Source organism: Hemicordylus capensis, chromosome 9 (genome assembly GCF_027244095.1).
Source record: "Hemicordylus capensis ecotype Gifberg chromosome 9, rHemCap1.1.pri, whole genome shotgun sequence".
NCBI classification, from domain to species: Eukaryota; Metazoa; Chordata; class Lepidosauria; order Squamata; family Cordylidae; genus Hemicordylus; species Hemicordylus capensis.
Genome location: NC_069665.1, coordinates 7,300,973 through 7,320,567, shown reverse-complemented (window position 1 = coordinate 7,320,567; position 19,595 = coordinate 7,300,973). Strand labels below are relative to the sequence as shown.

At 46.9% G+C, this 19,595-nt stretch overlaps 1 protein-coding gene across 2 annotated transcripts in view; it reads left to right on the top strand.

Moving 5' to 3' along the window:
* Positions 1-19,595, top strand: part of SMPD3 (sphingomyelin phosphodiesterase 3) — a 176,587-nt gene that overhangs the window by 140,936 nt on the left and 16,056 nt on the right. For both annotated transcript variants that reach the window (XM_053270919.1, XM_053270920.1), the window contains 4 exons: positions 4,944-5,099; positions 7,465-7,554; positions 10,750-10,813; positions 18,818-18,980. In XM_053270919.1, the coding sequence (XP_053126894.1) occupies positions 4,944-5,099; positions 7,465-7,554; positions 10,750-10,813; positions 18,818-18,980 (473 nt within the window). The remainder of the gene's footprint in view (positions 1-4,943; positions 5,100-7,464; positions 7,555-10,749; positions 10,814-18,817; positions 18,981-19,595) is intronic.

Below are 19,595 nucleotides of genomic sequence, written 5' to 3'. Positions count from 1 at the left end.
CCGAGTGGTTCAGTTCTACCTCGGTCTGGACCGGATACGGTTCAGTCTGAGGTTGAGCCTTCAAACCGAACCGGTTTGCCAGTCACAGACAGAATGTCTTTACTGAAAAACAGGCAGAGTGGGATGCCAGTCACAGGCATAATTTAAAAAGATTTACTAATCAAAACAGGGAAAATCCCTTCCCACCCCCCACCCCAACACACATACACACAGCACACCACTTGCTGGTTTAATTAGAAATGATTCAAAGTTGATCTTCTACATTCTTCATGGTGACTACTTTTGATTTGTTCGCTGAGTTATACTGATGAGTAAAGATGCTCCCTTATGTTTAGCACCCACACTCAGTGTTCTGCTTAAAAAAACAACACAAACAAACCAGAAAACAACACAGAAAAACACAAACGTACAAAACAATCCATTGAAAGCTTTGGCACAGGTTTAGGCAATAACTGAAGTGCCGAGCATGTGGGAACCAAAATTGTTATTTGGGAGGGTTAGAAAACAGCACTGCAAAGTGCTATTCTCTTTGTTATGATCCTAGAGACATTATTGGTATGGCTTGACTAGTACAAAAGAATTTTCCTGCTTTCCAATGGAAATGTGCACTAAACCAGTTTGCCCAGTTGAGTTCAAGTTCAAACCAGACTTGAACTGGACTGGGCATGTTCAGTTTTGGCACCCTGAATGAGGGGCCCAGCTCGGACTGAATTTGAACCGGTTCAGGCCCAGTTTGGGAATGCCAGGGGCGTTATTGTTTTGGTTGGGGGCAAAGGTGGACTGACTGTCACTGAGGGCTTCCGTGGCCTTGGGAGGTGCTTCTGCGGGGGAGTCTCCGGTGATTTCCCCAGCCTCTGCCAGCCTCCCCCCGGTCTTTCGGGGCTCTCTGAGCATGTGTTGGCCATTTTGGTGGCTGCCATGCCTGTGAACAATGCAATGTCTTGTTCGCATGCATGGCAGCCTCTAAAATGGCCAACACATGCTCAGAGGCCCAAAATTGACAGGCTTGGCTGGTAGGGGAGAAGGAACCACTGGATTCCCCCTCCCACAGCAGCAACCACCGAGATAGTACGTCTGCTTTTCACACACACACACCCCAAAGAATTTAACATCCCTGGCACCCCTGAACCAGGCCCAAATCGACCCCGGGGGTTCAGCTTGATCTTGATCCAAACCCGGCCTGGTTCAGCTCAAGGTCGAGGTCTCAAACTAGGCCAATTCAATGTCGAACCCGCTCAAGGTTGAGCCAGTTCGCCCATCCCTCCTTTCCAAAAGACCTTTTCATTGGGGGATGGATGTTCCAACAACCAGTCTGATTTATAAACAAGGCTCCAGTTGTGTTTAAATCACTGGACTGAAGAGGCTTGCCTCACAGCAAACTATGAAAAAATAAAATTTTAATAAAATGCCCAGTTGTTCATGCAAGAGACAGGGCAAGCTGAATTCTCTTTGAGAACCATATGGGCAGAGCCAAAGGTTCTGATGAGTTCACATATTATGTTCAACACTCATACAACCTGTGAATAGCGTACACAGGTAAAGATCTGTTCACAGGTACAGTTATTTACATGTTATATTGAATGCAGGGACAACATTGAGTTGAGAGGCCTGTACCCAGATAGCTGCAATACCTTTTCTGGCCATGCATACTGGTGGTGTCCAAGTGCAGAAGACAGTAAGCCATTAGCTCCCTCTTCTGGCGAGCTGGCAAATTGGCTCAGAATAAGGTGCCGCCTATGTCTGAATTCCTGGTTTGAGACAAGGTCCCTGGTGCCATACGTAACACAGCCATGATCATAACATTTGACAGGTCTATACAATCTCCTTGTCTAAAAGCTGCTCCTATGAAGTAATAGAATGCTAGAGAGAAACAGCTCAGAATGCGTTAATGCAAATATACCTGTACGCAGCACGAACATCGCAGGCTCCTGCTGGCAATTTGAAAGCAAGACGTCCAAGCCGGCACCAAATTACCCTTGAAGCCAAACAGCTGAACTGTGTGAATGATGAACTGAGGAAGTCAGGCAAGGATATTTGCAGCCCGTGCTTCAAATTGGTACGCCTTGCAATAAATCAAAGAGCAAACCGTCAGGAGCAGCCGCCTGGTGACGTGGAACTGACTGCACAACTTAGACCTTGGGGGCCGCTTGGGGGGCTGAGTAGACAGGCAAATGCATGGCGTGAATCTGTCATCTTATCCTCCTCTGGAACTCCAGCATCACCCAGTTTGCTTTCAGAGTTTTGTCACCCAAAGAGCTGCCTCTCTGTCATCCTTTCCTGATGCTCCACCCAGAGCATTTTCATTCTCCTGCATAAATGTACTTCCTTACCTTGAGCATCTGTCGGACTGCACTGCACTGCACCCTTGATTCGTCATATCTCGTAGGAACATAGGAAGCTGCCTTATACTGAGTCAGATCTTTGGTCCCTCTGGCTCAGGGTTGTCCACACTAACTGGTAGCAGCTCTCCAAGGTTTCAGGCAGGAGCCTTTCCCTGGTCTCCCTGGAGATACTGCCAGGGACGGAGCCAGGGCCATTCTGTGTGCAAAACAGATCTTCTGCCACTGAGCTGCGACCCCATCTCTTGCATCCATTTGCATCTGGCCTGGCCCAGCTAAGGATGAGGATGCATTTCTTTGAGTTGCCATTAATATTCTGAGTGTGGTGCCATGAGCAGAGATCTTCAGACTTTTATCAAAGACATGGGCTTCTGTGGCTCCAAATTCAGCAGCTGGACTAGGTGTGGTGATGGTCACTAGTTAGACAGCTTTAAAAGGGAATCAGACAAATGCATGGAGGATTTGTCGATCCGTGGGAATGAGCCATGATCGCTTAATGCAGCTTCCATGTTCAGAGGCAGTATACCTTTGAATAGCAGTTGCTGGGGAGTAACAGCAAAAGCCTTTGCCGCTTTTATTCATAACATCAGTCACTGCTTGTAGATGTCCTGGAAGCCATCTGGATGGCCACTGTGGGTGGAAGGAGGTTCTCCTTGCTTGGCAGATTGCAGGGGTTGGGCACAGGTGAGGAATGATTGGCAGGATCTCAGTTTTTTTACAAGCCTCGGAATGTCCAGCAATAGGAGTGGATTTCAGAAGTTGCACCAACTTCTGTTTGAAATGGACTTTAGCACTGTTTGCAGCAAAATACGAATCTCACAGAATTCTGTAATGCCCTTTTCTATTGGAACTTGCCTCTTTGGCATCCTGCGGAATCCATGTGCTGTTGTGCATTTGCTGCTAATACCCCTCCTCATTGGGACAAGAGGCACCTTTTAAAGTAGCTCCTCTCCGATATTTAGCAAGGGGAGAAAAACTGTCCCTATTCAGCCCAGCATAGCATCCCTCCCTGTGGCTGGTGCTGATTCCAGTGTCTCCCTAAGGCTTCTTTTGAGATGGCGAGCCTCTTTGGGACAGGGATTCCATTCCCTCTGCTAAACTGGGCAAAGAGACATCTTTTAAAGGGGCAGCTCTCTTAGCAGGGGAGTGACTAGCATCTCTCCAGCGCTTTGTATTTGACTATAGCAATGGCATATTGATAAACCCCCTGCTAACTAAAGCAAAGGAGGGGCATCTTTTCAAGTGGAAACTCGCTTATATTTAGCAGGGAGAACAACTTTCACCTTTCACCTCAGCATAGTATCCCTCCCTGAGGCTGTTGATGGTTTTCTGCCTTGTGTTCATTTTTTGATTGAGACAGGGAACCATTTTTTCATTCCTTTGCTACATAAACTGCTTTGATAACCTTTTGATGAAAAGCAGTAGATTCTCTTCCTCCTCCTCCTCCTCCTCCTCCTCCACCACCACCTTCTCTTCGTACTTCTCCTTTTCCTCCTCCTCCTCGTCCTTATCCTCTTCCTCCTCCTCCTCCTCTTCTTCCTCCCCCTCCTCCTTCTCCTCCTCTTCCTCCTCCTCTTCCTCCTTCTCTTCCTCCTCCTTATCCTCTTCCTCCTCCTTTTCCTCCTCTTTCTTCTCCTCCTCCTCCTTTTCCTCATTCCCTCCTTCTCTTCCTTCTTCTCCTCTTCCTACTCCTACTCCTCTTCCTCCTTTTCCTCCTCCTCTTCCTTCTCCTCCTTCTCTTCCTCCTCCTCTTCTGCCTCCTTTTCTTTCTTCTCCTCTTTTTCCTCCTCCTCTTCCTTCTCCTTCTCCCCTCCTTCTCCTCCTCTTCCTCCTCCTCTGCCTCCTTTTCCTTCTCCTTCTCCTCTTCATCCTCCTTCTCCTCCTTCTCCTCCTTCTCCTTCTCCTCCTCCGCCTCCTCCTCCGCCTCCTTTTCCTTCTCCTTCTCCTCTTCATCCTCCTCCTTTTCCTCCTCCTCCTTATCCTCCTCCTCTTCCTGCTCCTCCTCTGCCTCCTTTTCTTTCTCCTCCTTCTCTTCCTCCTCCTCCTCTGCCTCCTTTTCCTTCTCCTTCTCCTCTTCATCCTCCTTCTCCTTCTCCCCCTCCTTCTCCTCCTCCGCCTCCTTTTCCTTCTCCTTCTCCTCTTCATCCTCCTCCTCCTCCTTTTCCTCCCCCTTCTCTTTCTCCTCCCCCACCTCTTGAAGTTAACTGCATGCAAGTCAATGTCAGATTTCCATTAAAAATCAATTAGGAAATCAGAAATCACAGAAAAGCTTAAGTGCTGGAGATATCAAGACATTTTTTTCTCAAAACATAAACTCTTCTGAACATCGACAAGCAATGAGTGAAGGGAGAGTGCGTGGCCATTTTGTGGTACAGGAGGAATGCTTGTCAACTGGAAGCCCATTTTACTAGTATAATATATTCTTATATTTGCTCTTATTGAATATTGAAAGTGCTTTTGATCTTCCCTTATAGAATACCCACCTTCTTCTCTCCTTAAGAGGAGTGTTTATGTCAGAATTGCATCTTAGGGTCCAGTCACTGAAGAGACAAATAAGGCAAACATGATTAAATGCCCAACATCCTTGCCTTGTCCTTTGTACAGGGGACACAACTGTTCGGTGTGAACAACTGGATCTGCTTCAGGATTGGCTGGCTGATTTCCGAAAATCTACCTCCTCCTCCAGCACAGCCAATCCAGAGGAGCTGGTGGCATTTGATGTACTCTGTGGAGATCTCAACTTTGACAATTGCTCATCAGGTGAGACAAGCTCCTTCCCCTCCATCCTCAAACCAACACCTGCTTATTTATTTACTTATTAGATTTCTATACCACCAATTTTTCCAAAAAATGGAACATGTTGATAAAAGAGGTGAGGGAGGGGCTCTCTTTTAATTGTTAATTGCGCTTGCTCCTTATGTATTTAAATTCCACAGCAGTTAGCACATTACAATGTGGATATTGTTATCAGGCGGGAGCAAAGCGAAGCTATAATTAATCATCGGACACAGTTCTGCTGTTTAATGAATAAAGCCTAATGTATTAAAACAGAAGAAATGGATATAAAACAGAAGCTAGTTTACTGGAATAGTTCCAGCCAAGATTCCAGGGTTCCCGAAAGACCACAGTAATGCAGAGAACCCAAGGCAATCTGTTGCTTAGGAGTGGTCTTTAGGGACTATCCTCAAGCAGAAATGAATTGTCTCTCAAAATGGCCATTGAAATGGTAGTGATAATCATCTTTTTCAACAAGCCACATAGGGGCTCGTCATATGGTTTATCCTAATGCGGTCCATCTCCATGCCAGCACAGTGATTTCCTATGGGCCACTTGTCCTTGCTGGTAGCCTGAAGAGAGGCAGAACACTGTTGGCCCCTTGTGCCACTAGACCCTCTGGTGGGTCACTGGCAAAGATTCTTTCCCAAGACTAGCTCACATTGAGTTGCGCATCCAAATGCAAACCAGGGAGGGCCCTGCTTAGCAAAGGGATGATTCACACCTGCTACCATAAAACCAACTCCCCTCCCCAAGCAAGAAGCAGACCAGGAATGTGTTGCAGCTCTTCAGAGACAAAAATAGTCATTAGGTTATTGCTAAAGGAGCCCTCATGACATAGATGCAGTTTCATCTGAAATGGCCATAAGAAGTGTGCACCACATATAAAATGGCCAGTAAGGCACAAGCGTGAGTCTCAGGGGGCTCCTTTCTGGGAGAGGAGATGACAGTGTCCCGTTTTCTTTCCATCCCCTTGGCTACCGGCATGCAAACGAGTCCTCCGACCTGCCAAGGAGGATGCAGAAGCGGACGCCCTGGTTAGGCGATCTCATTGGCGTTGCCTTCAAAGCATGGTTTTATTCTTAGCTTTCGAGCAGTTGTTTTTTGTTGGGTTTTTTTTTTAAAGAAAGTAGGGGGTAAAAACCAGATTTATGGATTGTGTTGCCTTGATAATAGACAGTGACAAACGACATCATTAGCACCAGTGGCAGCCACTTGTGGGAGTCCTCGGGAGAAGCGGATAAACCTGCTGAAGTTTTATCAGGAGAGACGCAGGAAACGATGGGAGGAGATCGTTGGTTTCGAGGCATGTTTCGATCCCATGCTTAGATCCCCAACAGGCTGGAAAGTCGGACTGTACAAATGAGTGCCCTAGATTTAGGGGTGGACACGAAAAGGTGCCCATGCTGGAGAGGGAAAATCCAAATCCTTTCCCCACCATGACATCCCCAGTATAAGTAATCATATTTTTAAAAATGACCACTGTTGCCACTACTTATGTTACTTTACTGTAGGAGCCAAGAAGAAGAAGAGAAAAGTATCCAGCAAAGAAGCCTGTGGAATTGCTTATAAGGGACCCGGTTAAGGGAGCTCTGTGTGAGGCCATTTTGTGGTCCCTCTCTGACTAATGGCACAGCCGGAAATGACTTGCCTAGCAAGCATGAGGTTGCTGGTTCAAATCCCCACTAGTACCTATATCAGGCAGCAGCAAAGATGCTGAAAGGCATCGTCTCAAACTATGCGGGAGGAGGCAATGGTAAACCCTTCCTGCATTCTACCAAAGACAACAGGGCTCTGTGGGCAACAGGAGTCGACACCGACTCAATGGCACACTTTACTTTTACTTACTTTTGGACTCTCATGCCTTACCCCAGAGGTTCCCAGTCTTGGGTTCTCAGATTTTTTTGTTGGACTATAAATCCCATCATCCGGAGTGACTGCAGCAGGTGGTGATGGGAGCTATAGTCGCAAACAAGGTTGGAAATGCCTGCCTTTCCCTCTGCCTTTCTTCTCATGCCAATGCTCCCTCCCTCGGGGTTTTTAAAGAGCATCTCAAAACCCGTCTTTTTCGGGAAGCCTTTTAGTGTTTCATCTACAGCTATTGCCGGTGTGTTCTTAACTTTCAGCTTTTAAATCTGGTTTCAACTGGGTCCTGTTTTTTTAGTTACTTTACTTATTTTATCCATCTGATATTGTTTTATGATGTGATGTTGCTCGTTGCTTTAACGTTTTTGTGAGAGGTCCCTGAGCAGTATTGCACTGGAGGAGCAGGGCTATTATAAATATTTCAAATGATTAATAAGTGAATAGCAGGCTCACCCCTTCTCATCTCTTCCTCTTCTCCCTGCAGATGACAAGCTGGAGCAGCAGCATGCCTTGTTTACGCACTACAAGGATCCGTGTCGCCTCGGTCCAGGGGAGGACAAATCTTGGGCAATTGGTAAGGAGGGCCGCTCTGGCCTCCGGGTTGGGAGGGACACCCTGGGCTGAAAGGAGGTGCCCATACTGAGAGTGCAGGCTGCATGTCTGAATCCGAGCCCTTCTGTTCTTGGATTCCGGAGCACTGATCCAGCACTGAGAAATGCTGCATGTGACAGGTCATCTGTATCCTGATCCTCCAGTGAGCTGCATGTCCCATTATGGAGATGGATGTTCTGAGCAGTGTTCCCTTTAATAGGGATTCCCAGATGTTGTTGACTACAGCTCCCAGAATCCACCAATGCAATGTCTTTTGCTTGGGGATTATGGGACTTGTAGTCATATCTGGGAATCCCTGTTAGAGGGAACACTGGTTCTGAGCCTGCATCAGAAAAACATGCATATCCCTTTCTCAGCCCAAACAAATATCTCATGCTCCTCCGCCTGCAACTTCTTTATAGGGATATGTGGAACGGTTCGGGTACAAAACTATTTGTATCTTGCCCAGGGGTGGGCCAACCTGGCCCTGCCAACTGTTGTTGAACTACAACTCCCAGAGTCCCCAGCCACAATAAATTGTGTCTAGGGATGCTAGGAGTTTATCCAGAGCTGCCCACTGGGATCATGTTGCGCCCATTTTGAAAGAGCTGTACTGGCTGCCAATTTGTTTCCGGGTCCAATTCAAAGTGCTGGTTTTGATCTTTAAAGCCCTTAACGGTTTGGGCCCGGGATACCTGAGGAACCGCCTGCTCCCACGGGTTGCTGGCTGCCCACTTGATAAGGTCATCGGAGGGGGCTCTTCTCCATGTGCCGACAATGAGGGAGGCTTGGCTGTCATGCACGCAGAACAGGGCCTTCTCAGTGATTGCCCCCAGACTTTGGAATGCTCTCCCGGTGGAAATCCGTTCTTCAGTCTCCATCCCAGTTATTAGAAAGCAAGAGAAAACTTGGCTTTCCCCCCAGACTTCTATGTGAGCATTGTTTTTCTTGCGGTTGCTCTGTAATTTATGGTTCTATCGTGTATGTTTTTTTAAAACTTTGAATTAGATTTGTATTTGTATATTCCAATTTAATATTTTTATGGTGTATGACTGTTTTATACTCGAATATACATATCATTTCTCTGTGTAAACCGCTTTGGAAACTTTCGTTGAAAAGCTGTATATAAATATGTGTCGTTATAGTCTTATATTGTTTTAAATGTTTTGTAAAACGCCTCGAGATTGTTTGAATGAAAGGCGGTATAAAAAATTAATGATAAATAGAGAGATAAATAAAAGAAGGGGTGAAAACTGTAAGTGAAGCAATGCTAGCCCCTATTTTCCATCTCTGAGGGGGTGGACCTTGCCAGAAATCAGTGTGAGCATTTATCCTCTGAGATGATACTGGTGACCAAAATTTGTGGGCCTCCCTCATAAACTAAAAATATTGTTTAATTTGGGCAAAGAATGGAGAGTTTGAGAAGGAGCAAGAGGTAAGTCATCTTAATGGCCACAACTCCAAATCAGGAGGCCAGAATCTCTCTTACCACATTGAGAAAACCTCAGGAAGACGGCAGGTCCTTCCTGTTTTGCTCCCCTGTTGTGTCGTGACATCCTACCAGAAGATGCCAGCTCAGCTGTGGGGTGTAGCACCACTCCATGCTCTGCAGGATGCATACACTGCCCCATTTCAGCAGCCCCTAATGGAAATGAAGTATTCTCAAGCTGCGAGGTTTCAAGTGCCATTATCAGCACGGTGCACATTTACCAAAGGATGCAGGGGGCTTTCATGAAACTGTGCACAGCAATCACTTCCCACGTGGACAGACATCCGTATGCACCCTCCCCTCTTGACAGCCAGGATAGCAATATTACAGCAATAATTCAGCTTGTGGATGAGGTTGCCCAAGGATCTCTCTGCAAAATATCTGCAAGTTGCACAGCGAAAGACATTTCCCCCCAAACCTGGCAAAATGAGTTTGTTTTCTTCAGGGGCGGAGCCACCATTGGGCCAACGGGTTCAAAGAACCCAGGCCGCTGACCAACCAGGGGCCGCGAGAGTGGCCCCGACACACACACCCCGGGTCTGACATCAGACGCCAGGAGGCTAATTTGGCTCCCGAGCGGGGGCTGCACGGCCCCTTCGGGAGCTAAACAAAGGCTGGTACTGTGTTCGCTGCACCCGCCAGGAACGGCTCCTGGTTGCTCTCCCCAGTCTGGGCTGAACGGAGCCTCAAGGCTCCGTTCAGCCAGACCACGCCTCCGCATCTGACGTCAGACGTGGGGGGGTGGCTAGCCCCAGTGTCTGACGTAGGGTGTGGGGGCGGGGTCAGTGGGGCCGCGGCGGTGGCCGCACACAGACCGCCAGTGCTCCTGCTCCACTACTGGTTTTCTTAGAGCCCCACTCTCCAACTTTATCATCCCAGTGCAGATGTAAGAGAGAGTCAGTCAGAGATGAAGTGTAAGCTGTTGCTGCATGGGAGCGGGAACCCGAAGTTTTTAGATACTTATAGCATTTTTAGATAATTATTTAAAAACTTTAATTAGTCTTTAAATAATTATAGCGCTGTTACACAGAACGTAGGAAGCTGCCTTGTACCCAAGTCAGACCATTGGTCCATCTAGCTCAGTGTTTTCTGCTCCGACTGGCAGCAGCTTCTCCAAGGTTACAGGCAGGAATCTCTCTCACTCATAGGTGCTCTTACTCTTGGCCTTCGGGGCCAAAGTCCAGGACCTCCACAGCCCCTGGGGGCCCCCCAAATCCTCTTTAGTCTGTCCTAGATGATATGGTCACCCCGCGTGGAGCAGGATGATGCTTAATTTTCAGGGGAGGTGGAGCCACCAAAGTCCTTTAGGTCCAGGCTCCAAAATTACCTAGGTGCACCTTCGATCTCAGCCCTATTGTGGAGATACCAGGGAGGGAGCTTGGGACCTTCTGCATGCAATATTGCAGATGCTCTTCCCAGAGCGGCCCCATCCCCTGAGGGGAATATCTTACCATGCTCAAAGGTAGTCTGCCATCCAAATGGGAGCAAAGGGGACAAGTCATGCTTGTCCCATAAGAGCTACAGCCCCATCCCCTAAGGGGGACATCTTACAGCAGACAGCGTTCACATGTCACCGCCCACCCAAATGCAAAGCAAGCAAAATCTGCTTAGCAAAGCTGACAATTCACACTTGTTCCTGGAAGACTGGCTTAATCCTTCTAAAATCATGTGTTCCTTTTTTGTTCACAGGCACCTTGTTGGATCCAGAAGGACTGTATGACGAAGAAGTGTGCACCCCTGATAATCTGCAGAAGTGTGTACCATTTTATATTCCCACTTTTACATGGCACCAGAATAACCATTGCTATTTTAACTTATCATTTCCCTTGCTGGAAGGACATGGTTCCTGCCCCCAAAAGCTTACAGCCTAGGTCCCATTGCAAGGACAAAGGCTAACAGGACATAGGCAAGCAATGCCTTGCTGGGTCACGAGTGGGCCAAGGAGGTCTTTTGAGAGCACTTCACTCACAAACTGAAATCCGATAGATAGAAACGCAGGAACAAAGGAAGTTGCCTCATACCAAGTCATACCATAGGTCCATCTAGCTCAGTATTGTCTGTACAGAGAGGCAGTGGCTTCTCCCAGGCTGCAGTCAGGAGTCTCTCCCAGCCCTATCTGGAGATGGCAGAGAGGGAACTTGGAACCTTCTGCATGCAAGCCTGGTCCTGAAGGGCAACTTTGCATCTGCATGGGAAAAGGGAGTTGTGAGGATATTAGAAAGTTATGGCCTAAGTATCCCAATGTTGGTCTCCTTAGGGATCTTAAAACTCAAGGAGATAATTAGGCAGTGGATTTGGGACATAGCAACTCAGGAAGACAGGGCAACTCAGGAAGACAGCTCTTATGGGACAAGTCAGACATGTACCTTTCTTAGGTAATGCAACTCACCCTCATAGACCAGCTAGATATTTACATGAGCTTGTTCTTGCCAAATCGAGAAGGGCATTTGCCCTTGGCATCCTTGAATGTGCTGCCCTCAGCTCTCTTAGAGGGTCGCTATCTTGGTACAGTTGTCCCTTGCCAACCGCAAGGGTTCCGTTCCCAGGAAAACCTCGTGGTTGGTGAATTCACAGTAGACGAGCCATTGAAACCCATGGCAAACAGAGGGGATAGGGAACTGTGGTCGTGGAAAGACCAAAAATAAGGTTAAAAAAATAGATAGAATCGACCCCTGACCCCTGGAAATGACCCCCCAAACCCCCCAAAATCACCCCCTGACCCCCAGAAATGACCCCCCTGACCCCGGGAAACCCCCCAAAATTATCCCCTGACACCCCCAAACCCGCCAAATTTTAAACTCGGGTTGCTGTTAGCAAGGGCAGTCACAATTTCCCAGTTGCGGATACTCAAATATGTGATTGGGAAAACCACGATTGGTGAGGAATGACTGTATTCCTTCCTCTCAACGGTTATGTCCCTGTCAGTCAGGAACGGTTGAGATGATTGATCAAATGTTTCTTCACTGTTTGTTTTATTGAGATATTGGGCTAGCACTTTTGTCATTTATTTTGTCTAGATTCCCAGGTAGGCCATCGGCCTTTTATGTGTCTCTCCTTTTGTCTGACAGTGATATTAATGTTTCCAGCAAGGTGGCAAAATTTTGTTACATTGCAAGCTGTGTAAGAAAGCAACTGGTGAAATCTTGAGTGTTGATTATTCTATATATTGTTATATTATAAATGGTTATTGTTGTTTTTAAGTCCCGGTAGAATTATGATTGCTGGAGGTGACTACTTATCTATTGTGTTGTATTTGTTTCTGGCCGATGACTGAAATAAAGATTCCATTCCATTCCAAGCCTGCAGATGCTCTTCCCAGAGTGGCCCCATCCCCTAAGGGGAATATCTTCCAGTGCTCCCATTCAAATGCAAACCAGGGCAAAGGGTACAATTCATGCTTGCTACCACAAGATCAGCCCTCCTTCCATAATTCTTTGTTGGGGGAAAAAGTGCACTCAAGCTGGTGGTCCCTGCATAAAGCAGGAGGAGCTCTGTAAACACTGTCTTGAGTTTCGTAGCTGAAGAAAGGTAAACGTAACAAGAAAATACAACTAAATAGAATGTAGTCATCAGGCCACTGTGCAAACCAATGCCTCTTCAAATGCTGGAAAGCGACAAAGAAGTAACCATGTAGAATTTTCTCATCTGCAGCAAGTTTTTTTTTTTTTTAATGGCTCCGTTAAAATAGCATCGTTTCTATTAGTTATCCCGACTTTGAGTTCAATTTTGCTTCTAAAGCCTGTTTGTAACTGAGAAGTTGTCTAGCAGCTTCTAAATGGGATCACCGACTCCAAAATGAACCGAGGAGTGCCCAAATATCTCTCCGAAATTGCTAATATCGTTGACAAACTAGATCAGGCTTAAAATAGACCATCGCAGAAATCCGCCCATAATAAAATTTGGCCAAGGTATAAAAAGTAATTTATCACCCTGTTTATATTTGCATCAATAGTCTGGAAGGAACCCAGTAAATTAGACTGCCGTTAGATTTCCAGCACCAATCTCTGGAAACCTATTAATAAAGATAAGGAGACGGCAGGTTGAAATACGTCAATGCGAGTGACTACATGGACCTGTTTCCTTATTTAAAAGATCGATAAATGCTATGGCTACTTAGTTACAATGTGCCTTCGCTTCTGACTTGATTAATAGAGTCCTCTTAGGGCAAAGAGTGGAAGAGGCTGTTTAATTAAGATATTAACAAATCTAGGATGAATTAGCTGTTTGTCTGTTTGATCCAACACTATTTCATTAAGAATATAAGAACAGCCCTGCTGGATCAGGCCCAAGGCCCACCTAGTCCAGCATCCTGTTTCACACAGTGGTCCACCAGATGCCTCTGGGGAGCCCACAGGCAAGAGGTGAGGGCTTATCCTCTCTGCTGCTGTTGCTCCCCTGCAACTAGGATTCAGAGGCATCCTGCCTCTGAGGCTGGAGGTGGCTTATAGCCACCAGACTAGTAGCCATTGATAGACCTGTCCTCCATGACTTGTTCTAAGCCCCTTTTAAAGTCATCTAAGCTAGTGGGCATCACCACATCCCATGGCAGAAAATTCCGATGATGATGATGATGATGATGATGATGATGATGATGATGATTTATTCTATTTCTATACCGCCCTTCCAAAAATGGCTCAGGGTGGTTTACACAGAGAAATAACAAATAAATAAGATGGATCCCTGTCCCCAAAGAGCTCACAATCTAAAAAGAAACATAAGATAGATACCAGCAACTGTCACTGGAGGGTACTGTGCTGGGGGTGGAGAGGGCCAGTTACTCTCCCCCTGCTAAATAAAGAGAATCACCATGTTAAAAGGTGCCTCTTTGCCCGATTAGCAGGGTTTGTGTGAAAAGGTACTTCCTTTAGTTGGTCCTAAATTTCCCAGCCTTCAGTTTCATGGGATGGCCCCTGGTTCTAGTGTTCTGAGAGAGAGAGAAAAATTTCTCTCTGTCCACTCTCTCCATTCCATGAATAATTGTATACACCTTGGCAGGATCGTTTTGAAAATGTAAATCGCTTACACAACCCTCCTCCAGCTTTATTTATTTATTTATTTATTGGTAACGCATATGCAGTGTTGTAGGACTAAAAGGCAAGGATAAAATCTGAAAGAAGGCATCGGACATATGCACCGCACCTTGCTGACAGTGCAGGGACTGTGATGTCGAAACACAGGCAGTACAGAAGCACACGTAGTGGACAATAGTGACACTGTTGTCGTGTGTAATCTGGAAGGTGCCCTGGTCAGTCACCAACAGCTCAGATCCCATCAGTGTATATGTGATGTTGCATTGTACCAAGGGAGTTACTTCCACTGATTCTTGGTCTATTGTCCATCCACAAAGTTTTATTGTGTGACCAAATTCATAGCAGCCTTGCAAACCAATTAGGTTATAGGCTATCAGTTCAGGCAATCTTTGTTACTACCACAAGGGCAATAAGTCAGCTTCTTTATGTTGATCCCCGAGGTGGGTGGCATTATGAATGAAGGGTGCAGCATTCTGAAGCACATCATTTTTCAGTGGCATCAGCATCCAAAAACTGCTTTACTGGGGGCTTTGTTTGCAAAACAAAAGATCTGTTCTGAACAGAGGCGGTCAACATCAACTGTGTTTAGAACAGGGTTGGGCAAACCTGGCCCTCCGGCTGTTGCTGAACTACAAGTCCTTGCAGTCCAGCAACATCTGGAGGGCCATGTTTGCCCATGTTTAGAAGCTTTCTGATAAACACAACCTGATAGCAACTGCCCGAGGACTTATTTGTATGGGGCGGTATATAAATGTACTGAATGAACGAACGAATGAATGAATGAATAGCAAACACTGATTGGTTGGAACTTGTGACCTTCTGCATGCAAAGCAGATCCTCTACCACTGAGTAGAGGGGTGCACGGAACAAGGGACATCCGTTTCTGTTCAAACAGAACAAGACTAGAACTGAACTGGGCCCAGTTCATTTCCGTGTGTGTTGAGCTGGGCCCCAGTTCAGCTTGAGGCCGAACCAATTGGCCCCTGCTTAGGGGTGGTGGTCTAGAAGTGGTCTAGAACACTTCTTGAACCCCCAAGCCGGCCTGAGGGGTTTGGCTTGAAGTCGAGCCTAACCAAACTGAACCAGGCCCTGTTTGGCTCAAGGGTGAGCCGTCAAAGAGGCCAGGTTCGATGGCGAACAGGCTAGACCCGAGCCAGTTCGCACATCCCTAGCACTGAACTATAGCTCTATTCCCATAGAGACGATTTATAGGAATATAGGTAGCTACCATCTGCTGAGACTGATCATTGCTCTATCTAGCTCACTAGTGTCTGTACTGACTGGCAGTGGCTTCTCTAAAGTTTCAGGCAGGAGTCTTTCCCAATCCTACCTGTAGATGCTGCCAGGGATTGAACCTGGGACCTTCTGCAGGCAAAGCAGATGTTCTACCACTGAGCTATGCCCCCCCTGCTCCCCAGTTCTGGGTAATCCTCAGGTTCCTCAGGTGCTTATTAGGGGTGCTTCAGTGAGAAGACATCACTGGGGGCAAGGGTCCCTAAAAAGGCAACTTTGCCTACCAGTTTGCTGCTGCAGTGTGGCATGGTAGTGGCATAGTAGTGTGGCATGTTAGTGCTTCAGTTAGTGAGGCAAGAAGGCAGAGGGGACTATCCCCTTGCCTTTTATTCTGGCCTTCCTTACTAATGTTTTTAGAAGGTAATGAGGGAGCATAACATGACTGAAACTCGGAGGGAGTTGGGGTTGGTGCTTCTAGATTTCATTAAGGACCCCTTGCCTTTCCTCCACAATGCAGGGAGAGGTTTCCCAACCTTGGGACCCTGGTTGCTGTTGGACTAAAGCTCTCATCATCCTCTGTCACAATGGGCAAAGACCATTGTCGATGGGGATGATAGGAGCTGTAGTCCAACAACATGGGAACCCAAGGTTGGGAACTCCTATATGAGAGACCACTTTCTGTTCATGCAGGGCCATGGACCAGCATCAAGCATGGACATCTATGTCTCAAAATACTCTGTGGGCTAACTCTCTACATCTCTATGGGCGACCTGAGCTGAAGGTTTGCAACAGAAGGGGTACACAGGTTAAAAAAGGGTTTGGGATCCCTGCTGTAGAATGTACAATATTTACCCGAATCCAAAATGAGGTCCCCCCACAGTTCTTTCCTGTTAAATATGGGGCGGAGCCATCTTGAATTCAGAGTCTTCTTTCTTTTGGGTACATACAGGTATAACCAATATATTACAGTATTATAACCTGTATTAAACCTTTGTCTTTAAAGGCATCATCTTAAATTCAGAGTTGCCTTCTCTTAGGGTAGGTATGGTAGCTGTCTTTTCGGTGAACGTAATGCAGATGAGCCTCCAAAGTGTGTCAAGCATGTCTGAGCTTTCGTCAGCTTTTTATTTAATTTGCTATTATGAAGTGGAGATAATCTGCTGGCGTTTCAAGAGAGATCAGTTCCAACAGAGCCGAAGCCTCTTCATTGAATCGAAAAATGAAAATTGCATGAGTTTTCTCAGGCAGGCTGAAGAATGACCTGTCACGGGTGCTATCGAAGACAATTAATTAGACAACGGTCCAGATCTGAACCCTTCTCTTGCCCAAAATTAGCCTCCTGCTTTGTCATTAAAACTGACTATCTGGGGACCATTGATAAGTATTGATTCCCTGATAGCAAAATTCATCAGAAGCCGCAAACAGGCTCCCATTGATTAGGTCTCCAGAGATAAGACTTCGGGACATGTTAAAACCGGATATTACATTTTATGGGCTGACAGAACCCAGGCAGTAAAAATCAATTGCAATAATTATTTCCATGTATTTCTAATTTTCCTGAAAAGAAGCCACAGGGCTTCAGACATTATGGCCACCTTTGGACGTAATGCAGAACCGCAGATCCAATGACCCCCACCCCCCTCTCCTGTCCACATTCGGACGAAACAGAGCTCTCTCGCTCTCTCTCTCTCTCTCTCTCCAGTCTCGCTGACTGTAGAGAGGAGGGGGAACTGGCTGCCAGGGCTAACTTATTTAATGAAAGACATCCCCAGCTGCCAATAGCAGCTGGAGTGAGGGAGGAACTTTGGATGCATAAGGGGAAAACTGTGGTGCTAGTGTTCGGACGTAATGCTGGCACCACAGAATGGGAGTTAAAGGCGGCAAAACTCCCTACAAACTGCAGGTACTAAAGACAGTTCAGGGGTGGGAGGAAGGAACCATGGGTCCATTTATGTACAAAACTGCTGTTGCTGGATGTACAGTTTCTGAATCCGGAGCTGAAGGGGCCTCCGGGTTCTTGTGACAGCAAATGTGGCCTCTGACTCCTTCCTTTTCACAATCAATCAATCAATCAATAGGGATATCTCTCTCACTCACTCACTCACTCCCCCTCCCTCCCTCCCTCTCTCTCTGAAATTCTTTAATAGTGGGGGTGTGGTCCTGCTGGCCTTGAAGATCTTTCCCCCACTTTGGCAAGTCTCTTTCCCATGAGGGTCTAGTAATGATCCTAATATATCATGTGAAGAATAAACTCCCTCTTCATTTATTATCTTTGCCCAAAAGCCTTTTAATGATGCTGTCCTATGTGTACACTGACGTGGGAGAAAGCAGCATTGGACTCAGTGGGTTGTATTTCACAGTGCATAAGAACAGGCCAGACTGCACACAGGGCCACAGGGGGCAGGGGGAGGGTGCAAACAGTATCGGCAGCCAGTGCAGTTTTTTTTAAATCGGTGTTTTATGGCAGGGACAAAGGATTTCAAAAGGCTCCTTTCTCACACCATGCTCCTGATCCACATGGGCTCTCCAGACGTTGATCTGTAGCAACATCTGTAACTCTTAGCATCCCCAGCCACAATGGCTGATGACATAGCTAACTGGGAAATTGTGATTTGCAACATGCACATGTTGAGAAAGAGGGAAGGAGGGAGGGAGAGAAAGGCTGCACCCACACGTAACACAGGATTCTGCTCCTCCCGCCCCACTCTCCTGTCCGAATTCTGACGTAATGGAGAGTTCCCTCTCTACGGTCAGGAAGACCGCAGAGAGGAGGGGGAGCTGACTGTGTGGGCTTCCTTTTTGACTGAAGGATGCCCTGGCTGCCAATAGCAGCCAGAGCGAGAGAGGAGCTTCCTCCCTCAACTCCAGTTGCCAGAGAGCAAGACTGTGGTGCCACGTTCGGATGTAATGCTGGCACCGCAGAACCGGAGGTACAGGTGGCAACACTCACTACAAACCGAAGGTAGAAATCAGAGTCTGGGGAAGGAAACCGCAGGTCCATATTCCATCCGAACGGCAGCTGCACACATTTGGACGTACACAAATTTTAACTAGAGGCCCCTTCAACACCGGTTTCATATTACGTGCAAACGCAGCCAGAGAGGAAGAGAGAGATTATCCGTACTGTTTGTAGTAACGTTTTCCTCCTGTGGGTCTCTGCAACAGAAAGTCACTCTTAATATATCCATCTTATTTATTTATTTCTCTGTGTAAACCGCCCTGAGCCATTTTTGGAAGGGTGGTATAAAAATCAAATACACACACACACACACACACACAAATATAGTGCATTGGTTCCCAACCTGTGGTACTCCAGATGTTGCTGAACTACAAATCCCATCATCCCCAGCTGTACTAAATTGTGGCTGGGGCTGATGGGATTTGTTGTTCAGCAGTCTCTGGCATACCATAGATTGGGAATCCCTGATGTAGCATAACCTTTGCAAGCGGCTAATGACACAGACATAGAACTGACTTGTCTGTTTGTAACCCAGGACCATGGAAAGTGAAGAAGGGCGAAAAGCCTACCTTGTCTTTCCCACCAGCAAGACCCACGCCTCCAGTCAGAAGGGGAGGAAGGCGGCTCTGAAAGGCAACGGGCGGAGGATTGACTACATGCTCTACGCCGAAGAGGGGCTCTACCTAGAGTGGAAAGTGGTAAGTGGCACTCAAAGGAGAGTCGGAAGTCAGAGACCCAATTCTGAAATGATGCTGTGCGAGTGTACAGATGTCTATACACTCGTACACATGTTTGTGTGAATGTCTGTTCCTGTTTTCATTTTAAAGGTGAGCCTGGATACAGGCCCTTCAAATACATGTACTGTACTGTACCTGCGTTCAACCTAACATGTGCATGATTGTACCTGTGTACAACTGTGTACACTGTACACTCATTGTATGAGTGTTGAACATAACGTGGGAATGGGCCTAAAGAGACTGAGGTTTGTTCAACATGTACCTGTCATGGAGGGTGCTTCAGGATCCAGATGGCCCCTCAGTATGAACACTGAGAACGCTCACCCCAGGATGTGACCTGGTATATAGGAAGTTTTCCTGCCTATGCCCCCGTCCCCTACAGCTGCTGTTGAGCAAGATGGGTCCGTAGCTCCGTAGTAAAGCACGTGCTTTGCATACAGAAGACCCCAGGTTCAGCCCCTGGCACCTCCAAGCAGTAGATCACAGGGAAATAGGAGCATAGGAACATAGGAAGCTGCCATATACTGAGTCAGACCACTGGTCTATCTAGCTCAGGATTGTCTACACAGACTGGCA